Source organism: Geospiza fortis, unplaced genomic scaffold (assembly GCF_000277835.1).
Source record: "Geospiza fortis unplaced genomic scaffold, GeoFor_1.0 scaffold172, whole genome shotgun sequence".
NCBI lineage: Eukaryota > Metazoa > Chordata > Aves > Passeriformes > Thraupidae > Geospiza > Geospiza fortis.
In genome coordinates this window covers 3,141,836-3,159,047 of record NW_005054309.1, presented here as the reverse complement: position 1 = coordinate 3,159,047, position 17,212 = coordinate 3,141,836, and the positions used below count along the sequence as shown (strand labels likewise).

Below are 17,212 nucleotides of genomic sequence, written 5' to 3'. Positions count from 1 at the left end.
CCCAAGCAGAGCATCCCTCATCACAGCCAGCTCCAAGTACTCAGGATTCCCTTCATCACCTTTGGTCTTACCCTACTGTCTGTCCTTGCAAGGAACTCTCCATCCTTTGTACCAAAGCACCTCCTGACAAAGCAAAAGAAGGCAGCACATCCTCTCACCCACTGTCCCAGCTTGTAACATCCCAGGGTGGCCAGCAAAACCTGCTACTGGCAGAGAAGTCACTCTGCACTGTGCCTATACATTCAATGACACAGAGACCAGGCCAAAACAAGGACTCCGTTTCCCTAATCATTAAAAAACAGACATGCTTGGAAATCCTACTGGGAGAGGGATAGCTGGGGGCTCTGGTGATTTTTCTAGCCAGATCCCAGTTCAGGAGAGTGCCTTCCTTGACACAAAATCAATTCTGCAGCTTGGGTTCATGATGAAATTGAGAGGTGCCTCTTGTGGAGGGATGATTATTCATTCTTTCCCACATCACATCTGTCCTCTCCCATGTTCATAAGGGCTAGTCACAGACTCATCTAATTCAGGGCTGCTAAGAAACCCATATGCACAGGCTGGCAATTCAAGCCCAGATATAGCTCACTGCCTTGAGCATTAGTCAGACACGTACAGGCCAGGGAAATGGTGCCGAAATGCTGCTGAGGGCTGTAAAACATATTGTTAAACAAATGGATGTGTAAACAGATCTCTGGGATGACACATGGAGACAGCATCTCTGACTCAATTACAACTGCAGCTGATGGTCTCACCTACCTGACTGCCACCAAATACCCAGACACCTAACACTGACACAAGGAGGTTTTACAGCTCCTTCCCAAGCAAACACTGAAACAGATAAGATGACAAACTCCTTTGATTCAGTCTAGGGAGAGAAGAGAGGTCCCACACACTAGGATTTAAGAGGCCAGTCCTTCCTACCTCTTGTGGGTGGGAGCACACACTGACTGCTCTGGAATTCTGTTGGGGATTTAAAGAGGGCTACTGGTCAGTCACTGTGGGATACTGTATAAGTCCCCAAAGAAAGCTTCAAACATTTGTTTGTAAGGGATAAGGTTATGTTCAAATCCCATCTGCCTGCTCAAGAAGAAAGCAGGTTTCCTTGATCACCTTTCCATTTGCATCCTCCTCATTGCACTGACACTCCAAGGATTTGGCAGTTACTATTTCTACAGCTCTGATGGACTGGAAAACTATTATTAAGCAGCAGGGTGGCAGGAGGAGACAGGTCTGTGTCAAGAACAGCAGCTATGTAGTACCTGGGCAGAGCCTTTTGCAATAGTCCTTTGACCCCAGCTAGGAATGGCCATGGGGCCCCTCTGGAAGGAAAGAACAACTCTCTGCTCCTCAAAGTCTCAAGTGACAACGGCTGTTTTGCAGCTTATGTCCCAACAGCCTGTGGAGGTACAAGACAGAAAACCCAGCTCGTGCCTTGGGCAGGAAGGATTCCATATCTTTCAAAGTTTTAAAGGTCAACCTCCAGACTTATTCTCCTGGACAATTTACCCTCCACTGAACCAATGCCAAAACCAGGAGGACTGGTTTATCTTCATGTACAGTGACAGAATAATTCATCAGCCTTGCTGGCAAACTCCAATGCTCACCCTCTGGCAGGTGAAGGGAGTGCTTGTGTAAAGTTTACTGTCAACAGTGAAACAAAACCAACACATGGTATCAAAAGAAAAATTCCAGTGCGCTATCCTATCTTTTTTTTTTCCTGGTAATTGCAATGATTCTATTTTGTTCTGAAATCTGAACAAAGCATTTCACAAGTTTCAGGTGAATAACTGCTGCAAGAAAGCATCTGTCCAAGCCTGTGATGTCAACGGACATGTACATGGATTCTCCTCATGAAATTCCAGTCCACCATACAAGACAAATAGGAGAAGACACCACTTCCAGAGACTTCTCTAGCCCTGCAGGTTGGAGTAGGGCAGATCATGATCACTAACTGGGAAATCAAATGCCACCAGGGGAGTTCCTTTACACCAACAGAAGCAGTGCTGATTCACTGGGATGTGTGCCATGAAACAACCACATAATAAGGCAGGTCAGACACCCAGGGACTGTGTGAGTTGTGCAGCAGCACCTTGCGCAAACAACTCACTCTGCAAGCCCCAATTTCTCAAAAGGAACAAAAACATGGAAAATGTGCCAGCTCACTGCAGAACAACCAGGTCCATGCTAAAGTCCAACACATGAGCTGTACACCTGGGAAGTATCTCTGAAAACAAATCAGCAGCTGTGTCAGCTGCTGTACATATTTTCTTCCTAGCACTGCCAATCAACATCTCTTATAGCAAAAAAGAAAACACTCCAAACAATTCTGCTTTGCTTTTTCAGAAAAAAAAACAAACCCTCCCAAACCTCGACCCAAACTCTGTTTACACCAAAACTGCCGCAGTCCTGAATAGGAGCAATAAATGGAGTGAGCTAAAGTGTTAGTGACAAATAACCCATTCAAACGATTCCAGCATAATTATAGGTTGGCTCTCTTGATGTCACATTGGGTACATCACTGCAGATATTACATTCACCTTATGAAAAGATTGCACAGAGCAGCTCAGTTGGTAACCCAAACAGCATTATGTATCATGAGTCTGTCAGCATCAGGAGTGCATGCACCCTGGCATTTGAAGTCCTGGTGTTTCAAGTGATAATCCAATGTACCAGACATCACTGATCTCTATATAAAAGGGGGCACCGCTTTTCCTTTCAACTGGAGCTGTTTTTCACTTCTCATTCTGAAGAGTTGTGTGGTGCTGCCCGCAAGTGGCTACACTGCACAGCAGCTCAATCTGCAGCACTCTGGGTCCCCAGAGAGAAGAAGTGATCAATACTCCAATGCTGCTTTTGTAAGAGGTCTCTAAGTGCTTCTATGCAAGATGCTGCTCCTCTGGGCTTTGAAATTACTCTGAAGAGAATGTGAAAGCCCCCACTGCAAATTCATAACCCTGACACAAACTGCAGCTGTGGTACAGAATGAAAATGAAATTCATTGGTGAGTTGCAAGCTGGTCTATTGGCAAAGGTGGAATCTGGGATGTGGGGAAGGGACCTCAAAACCAGACCAAAACTTGGACACTGAGGGAGCAGGAAAATCATATTAGAGAAGTACCAGCTGGGGACAAGAAAGTGTCATACTTGACAGGGATTTACACCTCCCTGCTGGGTCTGGGATGGCAGAGACCCTGAGCACTGCATCATCTGAGAAAGGTGGCAGTAATCAGTGTTGGGAGGGAAGACAAAGGCATTTGAAGGATCAGACTTGCTGTGGGTAGATGGGCAGAGCCTAGAAGGTCTCCAGAGAAGCATCTGGATAGTGATGGTGAGTGTAGAGAACAGATTGCATTTTCTATTTCTTGGATACAGCCAAAAGACACTGAACTTCTCACAATTAATTTCTTCCAGGGGGATCTTGAATTGGCTTTGGCTCTTCCTGCACACAGGCTGGAAGAAGTCTTTCATGCTGAGCTGTAACCTTTAGGACCTCATCCTTCCTGCTGCCTGCAGCCCACAGGAGCAGGGCCAGGCACGTTGGGCAGGCTGGCTTCAGAGTGGGCAGCTGGAGCTTCCTCAGCACAGCCCATAACACATTCCTGGAGCAGGGCCTTGGTGAGTACATGTTTGTAAGACAGGATTCATGAGCCATGGTGGATGTGAATGAACTTGATGGTCTTTTACTGCCTGGCTGGGTTTTGCAATTGGATCCTGTGTAGGATCAGAGAAATCCAGCCTGTGTCAAGTGGCAGTGAAAGAAAGCCAGCTGCACTGTCAACACCTGACATGTGCCTTGTCAACACCTGACAGGACATCTGGCAGGGCTGTCCCCTCCTTGATGTCACTGCTCTAGGGCCATCTGAGGGTTGACAGTATGCTCCTGTTCCAAGTGTCACCCAGCACCCGTCACTGTCTGTCTCTGTGTCACAGCACAGTGCTCCCCTTGCAGGACCTGGGGCTCTGGCCACTACACTGACTGATCTCCATTAGGGAGAATTTAAGTAACATGGCTTAAAAATGAGAAAGCACACTGCTTGCTTCTGTCAGGTCAAGCCACTTCCTCTGGGGCCAGGAAGGACTGACAAGCTGGAAAGGACTGGATGCCCAGGGGATGACTGGATCCCTAGGTCTGAGCAGGAGGAAGAGAAGTGATGTCCCCTGGTCTCACCCCTGTGACTGCAGGGGCAGTAACAGCCTCATTCCTCCATACAGCTCCAAGCTGCCACTGGGACTATCAAGTGCCACTGGATACCTATCTATTATTGCAGGGGCTGGAAGGGCAGGGCAAGCAGCTGTGTGCTCACCTCTTTTGCTCTCAATCCAAGGCTTCCAAGACTTCCAAGGTTCTGCTGAGTCCAGTCCACCCAAAGTGCTTGGCACCGAGGGTGGCACTGTGCCCATGAATGTTCCTGCAGACAGGCAGGCAACAGACAGCTGACTGGAGGAGGAACATATCCTTTGAAGGGTTTTATCATTTTAAAGGGAACAAATTCCAATTGATTGCCCTTGTAAGAGCCTGCATGGTACCTGCACTTCTAGCCTAATCAATAGAAATTTTAATTGCTCTGGTAATTACACTTTCAGCAATGCTGTGGTCCTTTGTTCTCCAAGTGGGAGACCAATATCCGCTGCTCTCCGGTGGCCCCATCTGGCTGCAGCTTGGAACAGCATTTGCCACTTGCAGGGGAAGGGACATTCCATCAGTGACCAGGGTGACACCAAGCCTTGACACACACAGCCTGGCTCGTGCAGATCTCTGGGGCACTGGGTGCACTCCCCAGGTCAGAATGGGTTTCTGCCAGCCAGAATCACCTCAGCTTTCTCCTGTTAAAGCTGCTGCTCAAGAGCTTCACACATCTGCATGCCTGCCATAAGTTTTTCCCTGGAGCAGGTCCCAGGTCTGATGCTTTGCTGAGAGCACTGGGCTCTAGGATGAACATTTCCAGTCCCTCCCATGCATGAGCTTGCAGTGTGTCACCAGTATTTCTTCTCTGGGCTGTAAATGGTTCCAAAATACAATGTAGATACCAAGGTTATATTACTTTAGCTTCTGGCTACACCTTCAGGAGGCAGAAGAGCTGTTACCCCCTGAGTCCTGATGGGTACTGTCAAAGCCTGACCGCACTTGCCCTGGAAAATAACTATACAAGCTGCCCTGGAAAATAACTATAAGGAAGAGCCATTGTGACAAGTGCCATGTTACTGTATGGACATCAGATTAACCCTATGACAGGCCCAGAGCTTGAGAAGAACAAAGCACAGAACCAAGCACATGTTCAGCTCAAGGGCGTTTTACCTGCAAGAATGCGTCAGCCGTAGCACAGACCTTCACGCTTCAGTTCCCCAGCCAAGGACTGCCAGAAGCACTGGGCTGCACACAGGGTTTGGGGGGGAAAGTGTGTGTGCAAACCTAGCAAGGCTCTCCCTGGGAAATGGAATCCTGCTCCCCCCAGGTTGGTCAAGCAAGCTATGAAATACAAAGTATGGGGGCCTGCATGAAGGTGTAATTGCAGTGGGGATCTGTCAGGCACACACAAAGTCTGGATTTACTTGCAATTGCACTCATCCTGCCCACAACATATTTTTTCAAGCCATGATCCTGGCTGTCATGGCCCAGGGTGGCTCAGCTCCCACGCCTGCCAGAATTGCAGGACACAGCCATACATCTCTCAATCAACAGCTGTTAACGTGACACAGCTACTTTGTCACACACTGGGCCTCTCACAGCTAACAGCAAGGTTTCCAAGAAGAATTGCTACTGGCCTTAGCACTTAAACAAAACAGCTCTGCTCATGTCCCGGGAGTTTGCTCAAACAATGGCAGAAAACACCCATTGGAGCCTGGGGACAGGAGGGTCTCTGGCAGAAAAACCACAGCTGCTGATTTTTGAGATATACAGCACACAATTAGAAACACTGGTCTATAAACATCCTCAACAAAGCCTAGCAGGTCTAGGGGTTTTCTTTTCCTCACTGTCCATTGTGTGCCACTGCCTTTAAAATCCTCAAAACCAGAGGCTCCTCCCTTGCTGATTTTATGCTTTGGCGCTTAACTGCACGTTGCCCTATGAGCTTGGTGGTGCTGGAGACACCAACTCTGCTCTTTCAAGGCTCTGGGCCTGGGATACTTGGGATGGGACCGTGTACCATGTGCTAATCACGCACCCACAGGCAGGAAAGAGTCTGCCACAAATGACCTCCCTTCTTGTTTAAATATTAAGATTTCTCAGCTAAGACACTGCTCTGTGCATTTGCAGATGTCCCTCTTCCTCGCTGGGACTGCTCTCGTTGGCCTTTCTGAGAAGATCTAATTACAGGCTGTTCTGTTCATTGACAATTTCATATACTCTCATTTTTTAGGTTAACTTGAATAACTGGCAAGAAGCAGAACTACATGGATGGAGTAACAGGCCATGGATTTATGACATGCTGGTATTCAGGGCAAACACAGAAATATCCTGAACTCTGCTGCTGCTGTCAATTTGATAATGAGAATGTGATTTGAAATAAAAACATCTTGGGTGCCAATTCACTACAGCAGCTAGTAAAAATAGGCAGAATACCTAGAAATAGAGGACTCTGTGCTCCAAACACATCCAAAGCTTGAATATCATATAGTATCTTACAAAAACAAAGCACGTGGCTGCAGTGGGGCTATGGTACTTCATAGGCCATTCAGTGAACCCCTGCATGAGCTTCAGCAGAGAGAATGGGATGCACTGTGGGTCTAGCTAAGCACAGGTGAGGGCTCTGCTTTCAAGTGCTCTGCAGCCTTTGGGTGCTTTCTCCCAGGCCATGCTCCCAGAGCTGCCCCAACAGTGTAGAGTGTGAGTCACGAACACCCCTGGGCAAAGCCTGGGTGAGCTCTGTCAGAGCCTGAGGTACCCAAGAGCAGGCCTTTTAGACAAATAAAAGTAGCTTTTAAAAACTAGAGAAAAAAAAAGGGGGCTGCAGGGCCTCGTGCATTTTAAAGAATCTGGCCTTTACAGGAGCTGTTCCCAGTTTCAGGTCAAGCCCGAGGCCTTTAATCTACTTTTAAGTGGTATGAGCAGTTGTGATCCCTTTGCCAGGAGGCAGGGCAGCCTCCTTTCACTGCACCTTCCCCTGTTTGCTGTGTGTAATCTTCCATAAGACTTACCTGTTGCTGTCCCGGTACTGATAGATATAACAGCCCTGAGGCATCCCACTCTCCTGGTCCAAGGCAAACGAGAGCTTCATCTGCACAGAGGAGAAGGGGTGTGGGACAATGAAAAGAGAGGGAGAAAGGAGAAAAAAAAAAAAAGCAACATTTTAGGCTCTTGGTAATTACAGCAACTTCAAGCAAGGCTTGCGGGAGAAAGCTTAACTCACCAAGGCTGACACGCAAACACCGTGGCCTGGAACATACTGTGGGGTTCCAAACCTCAGGGAAAAGTCACATGCATTGCAGAAACCTCTTGCTTTTTCCACCCTTTGTTACTATAAAGTGTTCGTGGTTCCTCTGAAATGCATGGGTTGTAACAGCTGAGCCCTCCAAACCCACCCACACACAGCACCCCTCAGCAGAGCGGCTGCGGTTCCCCTCAGACACTGCACAAACGACTTTCTCCAGCGGCAGCTGCAGTTCCCACGAGTCTTTCTCTGAAAACCTTCCCAGCTCCATCTCGTTCCTCCAGTGCATTAGAACAGAGGAGAAACCACAGAGGGAAAGGTGACAGATTTTTCCTTCTGTGCAGAGTTATTAAAGAGCTGTTAGAAGGGTTTGCAGTTTGGATCCGCCTCCGGCAGCAGGCTATAATGGGACCTGGAAGCTGCTTTGGTTGCAGCTCCAAGAAGGCATTCAGCAAGGGTTTTTGGATTTCAAACACAGCTTGTTTTATTAAGGGGGAAAAATTAATCCTCTTTCAACAAGCAACAGAATGGTTCTGTGGGGAGACTTTTTTGCTGAAAATGTCTTCAGTGATTTTATACACTGAGCTGCCTAGAAAACAGCACGGAACTGAGTTCTGCAACAGCCCTGCTCATCCAAGCAGGTCCTCATTACCCTGGGGAAGGCTGCTGGCCCCCAGGTCAACGTCCCACCAGCTCTCACAGCCATGACCCCTGGGCTCAGCTAAAGAACTGCAGACCTTGACCAGGAGCCAGCGGGGAGGGTAAGAGGGGCAGCATCCTTTAGAGGAGGTAGCTGCCACTCTTCATGCATGTTTTTGGAGTCACAGAGATTACTATTCAGCAGGGCTGTTGCTGGTGCTGGATTGTGCAGAACTCCTGAAATGGTCTGGGAAGATCACCACAAGGGCTAAAAGTCAAAGGAGGTTTGTTATGATGAGCCTGACCTTTTTAAGCAAAGAAAGGAGGAGAGCAGTGTTGAGCCACTGCATTTGATCACAGACTCCTCTCCTCTGGGCTCCAAGAAAATTGCTAACTCAAATTAATGGCTTATTCAGGAATGAACACAGAATTAAAACATCTTTCTCCTCTAGGCTGTAAAGAAACCCTGTGTGCTGAATCACTAGATGATGCACTGATTTTCCCTTCCCAAAAGAGTAGCAAAGTCACACACTGTGCTCTCACTGACCCAAATAAAACTGCATGCCAAGAAATCATTGAAAAATTCACCACCTTGAATACTGAGTTAAGAATCAAGTACTAGGCTGAGGCCAAATTCAGCTGAGCTCCCTTGACATCCACAGCCCTACCCGTGTAAGGCATTCTGAAACACAAGCTCATGCAACACCACAGAACATGAGTGGCCATGGTACACACATCACATTTATAGCACTGTCAAGACAGTGACCTCTTAACACTCTCCACAGCTGCCCTCTTGCAAGCCCTGACCTTGCACCAAGCAAGGTCACTCCGAGCCACTCTGGACAGCAGGGTTCATGGCAGGACAGCAGGGCTGGCTGGGGATGCATCTTCTGGCCAAGATCCTTGAAGCCTGGCTGTGGATCCAGCCTCTCCAGATGCTATGAGGGCACATGGCAGCTACCACATGGGAGCAGGAGGACAGCAAGAAACAAAGGAACCTCCCCAAGGGAGACAAGCAATCAACTTGCTGGCTACATGTGCTCCATAAGCAGAGTCCCTAGTTTGGGGAACTGAAGGAGGAACTGGGAACTGCTTAAAGCTGATTTTTCTGAGCCAGGTTTTTCAAAGCTTTCCTGCTAGGATATCAGGAAGCACCTCTGAGGCCAAAGGGACAGCAATTATTGCAGACACAGATCCACCAGATCCTTTTCTTTGTGGAAAAGCCACTGCACCAGAGAATCAGTGGAGTTGAAGCATAAAAGGAGTGCAAAATTTGGCAAAATTGTGTCTTTGGCAACTTTCAACAATAATTTTGATCTGGACAAACTCAGGAGTGCCTGAACCTCTTGCTTGCAGTTCTCAGCTAAGTGGGCTCTGGGGTTACACAAACTTAGCATCTCTGGTTATAGCTCACCTGAGCTCTGGGTGCCCAGCAGAGCTCAAGGGTGGAACCACCTCTGTGCAAGGACACAAATCTAGGGGGAGGGAAGAAAGGAAGGCAGGAAGAAAAAAGGCTGGGAAGGAAAACAGCCTTGTTTTGACAGGCTGCTAGGGAAAGCCTTGGGGCAATCAGGTATGGGAAGGTGACCTTTCCACTATCTGGGGGGGGATGAGATCCCATGGAACCTGCCTACCCCAAAAGGAAAGATCACAGTTCCCAAAGATAACGGGTTTTCAATTTTCTGTTATTTTAATCCTTCTTTGTCTGCTCATGATATTCCAGACAAATAAAACACACCCTGTTTGGCAGGCTCAGCCATCTCTGCATCATCTACCAGTGCCAGCAAGGCCTGGACAGTAGGTACTATACATGGCTTGACCATCTGGGTCAATGCTGTCAGGCAAGAGGATGTTGCCATCACCCACAGTGACAAGAGGACCACACTCAGAGAAAGGTCAGGGTCAGGCTGTCACACAGAGGTGTGTAACTAAAGGTCTGTCCCAGCAACCAAAGCTCAAGGCAGCTGTCACTGATTCACAGCCCATGCTCTTCTGCAGATCTGCCCAGCTCATGCACTGTCATGGTCAGCCAGGAGAGGGAAGAGGGGACCTGTGCTTGTCACCAGGAGTCCTTACAGACCCCAAATGAACAGTCGAGCTCTGACTGTGCAGCCACCAGCAACGGTCTGGCTGCTTTTGCTCCTTTGGTGGCATTTGGCCTCTGCAGAGAGCACAAAGCCCTCAGGCAAAACCCATCACAAGGTGGAAAGCCAGCAGGTAAGGCAGCTAGGGAAGGACTAGCTGTGCAGGGAGCACACTGGGAATGCAGAAACTTTAAGCTTCCTGCTAAGCTTAACAAGGTTGTCCACACCCACTCAACATCTTGCAGTCGGGTCCTCTCAGCCACTGGAGCCTCAGGATAGCTCCACTGACCAGACTCTGTCACTTCTGCACTGCCCTGCTCACTGTAAAGGCACTCATGCTTCCCAGCACATCAGTGCTTTGGAAGGTCAGCACAGATTTTTCCTCTCATGATAATGCTAATCTATGAAGTGTCTGCTGCCACAGACTTCTGAAAACAGAACTCAAGTGTCCTTTCCCAACTCTCTGTACCCCTACAGCACTGCTTCTCTCTGGTGCTATCTTCTCCAGCGGATGCCCTTTCCTTTTGCCTTCACCCACTACACACAAAACCTCTGGGTACTTCTGAATCATGGAAGGTTGCAGGGCAAGGCTGGGACAAATGTCAGGAGCTGATGGACCACTTCATCATTCTTCTATCTGACTTGTGCTGCAGCAAGGTCAAGAGACATCCAGAACCTCCTGCATACACAAAGCCCTACAAATCCAGAGGCCTTTTGCAATTACCCCTCTGGCACAGCTTTAACTCTTAACCAATTTGACAACATTGCTCCAACACCACATTGCTGCTCTGAAGCTCCTTTTTATGTGTGGCACTGTTCCTTGCCAGAAGGGGTTTTCTGTAAACCCAGCAAACAAGCTAATATCACAGCACAGGGAAAGGCACCGCTCCCAGAAATTCTGCATTTTGTACCTGCAGGGGCAATGGGGGACTGAAGTATCTTAGAGAAATTCAAGTGCAGGGTGACCCCCATCACAAGGGAGGTTCATCAGATCAAGGGATCTTTGCCATTAAACACGTGAAATAATTTCATTTTACAAGACTCTGCTGGGCTTCCCTGGGAGAGGAGGGGGAGAGCAAATTTCCAGTGCTGAACTGTGGTGTGATTTGGCTTGCACTGCCCCCTTTGGTTGTGCAGCCCTGGAGCTCACATGCTAATAAAGATCCCTTTCCACTCCAGTGGATGTGCACATAAAGGAGCGTTCGGCATGGTGTGTGCATGAACTCAATGGGAAGGGGAGCTGGAAGGCAGCCATGCTGAGAACAGAGTGCTGCCTACCAGGAGAGCCCCATCAATAATTGAGACGTCAGAGGCACGGGGAGGTGTGTGAATAAGAGCTGTCAAAAGGAGTAATTTGAGTCTCTTTGGATACAGTGATGGATAGGCTCACTCATCACCAGACACATCTGCAATACACCCGAACAGAAGAGGAGCAGAGCACTGAAATTCAAAGGGGCTGGGGCAGGTTGTTTGATGGGCAGGATGCTGCTGACTCCATGGATGTGAGTATCTCTTTTAAGGCACCAAGCAGGTGTGAGCACACTATCCTGTGACTGGTCAATGAAGCAAGAGAATGTACTCACAGCACACAGAAGCCCTCACAGATCCTTGGTGCGGTTTGGTGGCATGTGCTGCAAACTCAAGGTGAAGGTAATGCCACCTCCCTGAGGAAAGCCACCTCAAGGAATTCATCTCCTGAGCCCACAGCACTGAGGGCTGTATGCACATATCATTTGTTTGTACAATTACTCCACTCTTTGGATGAATAACATACTCCCACTCTCTATCCCTACATCCTTAAATCCAGCCAAGGATGCAGCTGGCTGACAGCAGGATGCTCCTTGTTCCCCCTTCTGCCAGACACTGATGTGCTTCATCTCCAACCAAAGCTCCCATCCCACCCTCAGCAGAGGTGAGCAGACACTGAACCAGTGCACAGATATGAGACACCAGTGAAGCAGAGAAGCAGCTGCCCCTCAGAGCACTCTGTGCTGCCTGAGCCCTGAGGGGACTCCATGCCCTGCTCAGGCAGACAGGCTTTGGTGGGGGTGTCAGGGAAGCTCCCCACATCTTGTGGCTTCTTCCACCAAGGCTAAGAAGAGATTTTTAGAAAGAGTGAACAGTGCTTCACATTGTCATGGACCTCCAGACTTGCCTGGGTTTTGGAGCAGCCAGCAGCCATCCTCATTTTAAAGAATGCTTTAGACCTGCAGCAGCTGGGGGCTCAGTCATGTGATAAAGCCTAGTAGCTCAACAAAAAAAGAGCATGAGGAGCACTCCTGGCTGCTGAAACACTGCCAGTCCCTATATTGACCTGACTGGGCAAATTCTGCATGCCCCCTGAGTAAATGGCTTGGCTTGGATCCTCTGTTCCCAGCCTTGGCTCTGAGCACCAAACCTTTGTCATGAGATGAAAAGTTTTCTCTACACATGCACTGTGTCAGAGAGGTATTATCGGTTCAGCCGGGGAACCAGGTCAGACCTGAGCTGTCCCAGTCGCAGGGCGATGTAAGGGCAGCCTCAGTTGGAACTGGTCAAGGTAATTCCACTGATGTGGGGGGAATTCAAGCAGAAAGAGTTCACCCAGGGCAAGGAGGCAAGGCAAAATATGAGCCTCTGAAACAAAAAACAGGGAACTGATCTAAAGATCACACTGAAAACAGTTTCCTGAATGGCAGGGCTTCTTTTTCACCCTGGGCACTTAATCAGTTTTAACCCCATTTGCATGAAGTCCAAAAAGACTGGTATCTGCTCTGGGTTGGAATAAGGCTCCCCTCTCCAGCAAGCTCTAGAAAGCTTTTTAAGAATAAACTTAGTCATCAAGCAGGTTTTTATGCCCCGCCCAAACTTCGGTTTTGACCCGAAAAAGAAATAGTCCTGAAGTCCTGACACTCACTTTTAAAACCACAAAAAACGAGCCATGCTCCAGTAGCGTAATCACAGAGTTTTCTGGCACCTCATCCCTTAAAAATACATCCATTTGCCTCCACGCAGGCCATCAAACTCAATCTTGTTCACAATGGATTTCCCAATTCCTGCGTGCTGGAAGCACTGCAGCGGTGCTGGCTGTGCCGGCTGGATGAGCCCTTACAGCAGCACAGGCTGCAAACCTCACAGCTGTGTTTTCACTTAAAGAAGCTGCTCTGGAGACCAAAGCACTTCTTCCATGAGCTTTTCTATTTGTGCTGCAGCTCAAAATTGCTGGAGAAAGACCCTGGATAGCAGATAAAGAACATGTGGTAAGGACAGGATGGGGGTAATAAAGGACAAACCAAAAGTCCTACAGTGGAAAAAAGAGGAAAGACAAGGAAACTTGCTACCAGCTCAGCGAGTTACCTCTCACACTGGGTTGGAGCAGTCCTTTCTTTTTGGCTTTGTAGACAGCAAATCTCAGCACCTGATTATGGGACTGCTGCTGCTACTGGTTGAAAGTCATGAACTGGTCCTAAACTGGTACATCACACCTACTGCCTCCTCAGTGAGGCTCCTTCTCCCCATCCCTACAAGCACAATTTCCAGGTGAAGGTTTAAATTCTCTAAGGGGTTCCTGAAGCTGTCCCTGCTGCCCCACTTCCTCAGCACGTTAGCCAGCAAAGTGACTCCGTTAACAGGCTACAAGGTCCATGCATGTGGCTAAGGACAATGTCAAATCAAATCCCAAAACAGTCTAGGAGAAGGAGCTGAAACACATTTGGAGTATTACTCTGGTTTGAATTCTGCTGCTTACTTTTATTTTAAAATCCTGTCATTGACTTAGCTGTTGCCTGCATTATACAGCTGCATAAAACACAGGAAAAGCCAGTGAATTCCTGACATGGCAGATGGAAGACAGAAGACAGCTCTTCCCTCTTAAAATAATCTGGAAACCCAAAGGTTCCCAGCCTGGGACCCAAAGCCACAATAAGCTATTACTAAATTATCCCACAGGCTGCAACAGCTCTTTCTGTCCAAACATCAGCCCTGGGATGCAGTGAGGGGGTCTCCCTGTCACAGAAGTGAAGTCACCAGCACACAGTCCCTGGCACATAGGAGGGCTGCCCTATTGATGGCTAGTGGCCCCCAAAACCTCTGCTATGGATGGTTGGGGAGCACAGCAAAACCAGGAAGAACTGTGGCTGGATCCTTTGCAAAGATGCTGTCACCAAAATGACAAGCTGGCACCACACCCTTGGCTTTTATGTCACAGCTGAAGAGCCTTTCTAGAAAGACAGGGCACAAGACAACTTTCACCACTTGGCAAAAACATAAACTGCAAATGAGTTTATTTTTAAGCATTCACATTTGCCTGCATCGGAGGTTTCAGATGCAATCCACAAAGAAATGGATCCAGATTTATTTAGAAAGAAGAGCTGGATACTTCCGTTCACTTTATAAACTGGGTGAGCTCATTCTCTACATGCACGAATAGGAAACCACAAAACTAAAATACAGATTATACAATTGTGAAGGGTTTGAATTTGTGGATTAAAAATACCTTCTTCAAAAGCTAACACACTGTGACACTGCACTGCGTGCCCTAGACCACTAGGGAACCACCAATGAAGTTAAAAGTATTTTCTACACAAATACCAATTTGAAAATAGAAACAAAACATCCCTAGGAAATGCCACATTAAAACAATGTGACACTAACAAGACATATGCCAAGTTTCACTGCTTGGCTGTTTCATTTTCTGTTACTCCGAGAGCTGCCTCACACCAGGAACAGAGCAGAGAGCAATGGTTACCTGGAGGAGGGTGTGACACTGGGCTGTCTTCAAATGGCTCAAGGCACAGGCAAGGCAGGGTAAGAGCCATGGGTGCAGATGTGTCTGGGTATGTGGCAGGAAGAAGAAAGGTTTGGTGTCTTTTACTGCACCAGACTATAGCGCAACTTTCCCTCACCCCGCAAGCCCTGGAGGATGCTGATACATGTTTTACAAATCAGCCTATTTTGTGTCTTCCCTATGACTATTTTGTGCATTCCCATAACGTGCCCAGTCTTCATCATTGCTACTGGGAGGATACAAAGAACTGAGGGCAGATCAAACAAAGCAAATCCTATTTTCTTAAGTTTGTTAATGGAAACTGCTTCCCATGCTAAGCCACTAATGGAGCTGTGAGAATCCAGAAGCACAGATTAATTCAGCACCCAGGTACTGCCTCATGCCTGGAGGGATTTCCGTAGAGTCTCACTGGAAGACAGATAAAGCTTGTAATACCCTCCATACAAGAGATAAATCCATTAAAATATGAACAGCCCCTGTGCTGACATGGTAAGAGCTCTACCAGGTAACAAGAGCAAACTTAACAGTATTTCTATGTTTAGTTATATCTGCAACCCATTAACTGGGACTGTGAAGAGCAGAATACCCTGATTACACCACACTGATCTCAGTTTGACAGACACCCTATTCTCCCCTATCCCTTGGAGTGCTGCTGTGAAATACTTGGCAGTCCTGAAGTCCAGATCTAGTGCTGCTGACTCAATTTTTGCTCAGTCCCTGGGGGCAACCTGGACTTCCTTGCAGTATGTTACAGCCTACCAGGACTGCAGACATCTCTGCCGTGCCCTTGGCCAAACCTTTTCCCCTTGACACTGTCACAGCATGGGGATGGGAAGACATCTCCTGCCATACACACAGAGCTGCAGAGCATCTTCTCCTAAGGCTGCATGCCACAGAACACTACTCCACATCCCACCAGGGCAGTGCTGGCACCCTTCTCCCTGGGCACAGGTCAGCCATGCGCCATGACCTCCTTTCCCTGACTTCACCAAAATCCCATGGTATGTCTAAGCACAGTTGCTTGGTGCATGAGTAGGAGATCCAAAGCTTTCCACAGACATCCCTCTCCATTGCCATTGACAGCACGAGCTGCTGCTGTGAGCACAACTGCCAGGCTCCCCTGGGAAGAGACTGGAGTGGTTGAATTCTTCTGGCAGCAACCTGCTCCTGCCCACATTTTCCTAGAGGCTCCAGGCTCCTCTGTCACAGGAAAAGAAGGAAGCAGGAGCGGACAGTGGCCAGGAGACTTGTCCCAGCAAGCCCAGACCCCCTGGCAGTGGGACAGGTATCCTGCCCTCCAGCTCCAACACGGCTGTGCTTCAGCAGAGAAGCAATTTCTGCACGCAGGCACCTCAGAAAGGGCGCTGGCAAGGTTCACACTGAAAAGTGTAAAATAAATTCTATAGCATTTTTGCAGGGCCAAATTAATGTCAGAGCCTGTGATGGTGCTGTGGATCTCTGGGTTGGAGTGTGGGGGGTAGGATCAGGGAATCCTCTTCCAGTGCTAATGCACAGCAGGCTGTTACAACCCCCTCTGTTCCACACTGTGACTAAACATATGTAAGGGGTTCAACATGGTTTATGTTCAGTAGCTGTGGTTTCCAAGCAGTATTGCATTTCTTTAAAATGAAGATACATCATATTTTAAAACTATTTTTAAAACTAGCCACAAATCTGCAACCTTTTACATCATTCCTCCTTCCTCCCATCAAACCTAAAACATAGCACAGTCAGAGAAGATCAGCAAGCTCATGTGTGAGAACTTGGCTGCAGGGATCTCACGTGTGCCTGTGCACACCCATACACAGAGGGAAACTCAAAGCTGTAATTCAGGTACAATCTAGGTTTAAGCTTATCCAGGATGTATTCCACTATTTTCAGGTGTGGGTACCAGCATGCTGTATGCAAGGCAGGAGAATCTAAGAGCTGACCCAAAGCATGAGGTTGTTTATTTAACAATCTGCCTCAGCAAGTGTAAGGTTTCCTGCCTCTAGTTCAGCATACAAGCAACCTGATTGTGTATCACCCTAAAATCTCATCACAGCCTTCCCTTGCCAGGACTGCTCCCATCCCCACCTAAAGCAAGTCACAACACAACTGAATCTCAAATTTCCATTTTTAACATAGCCCTCCACAGGGCAGCATCCGCTGGAGTGGGGAAATCCTACCAAAATCCTTAGAAAGTATCCTTAAAAGACATTCTGCAAAGGCTGCTCCCTAGTAATGCCTGTCTGCTGTGGAGTACAGCAGCTGTTGCAGAGCTCTCTGAGTTTTGCAGTAGTCTTGCATAAATCAGGCTTTTCAATTTCCCAGCTTCATGGACTTGGGTATTTGTTGGGTTAATTTTGTCCA

The 17,212-nt window shown here is 48.0% G+C and overlaps 1 protein-coding gene across 2 annotated transcripts in view; it reads right to left on the bottom strand.

The window, feature by feature from the left end:
* The window catches only part of DIS3L2 (DIS3 like 3'-5' exoribonuclease 2), a 177,061-nt gene that overhangs the window by 29,818 nt on the left and 130,031 nt on the right, over positions 1-17,212 (bottom strand). For both annotated transcript variants that reach the window (XM_014312335.1, XM_031055477.1), the window contains exon 14: positions 7,140-7,219. In XM_014312335.1, coding sequence (XP_014167810.1) covers positions 7,140-7,219 — 80 coding nt within the window. The remainder of the gene's footprint in view (positions 1-7,139; positions 7,220-17,212) is intronic.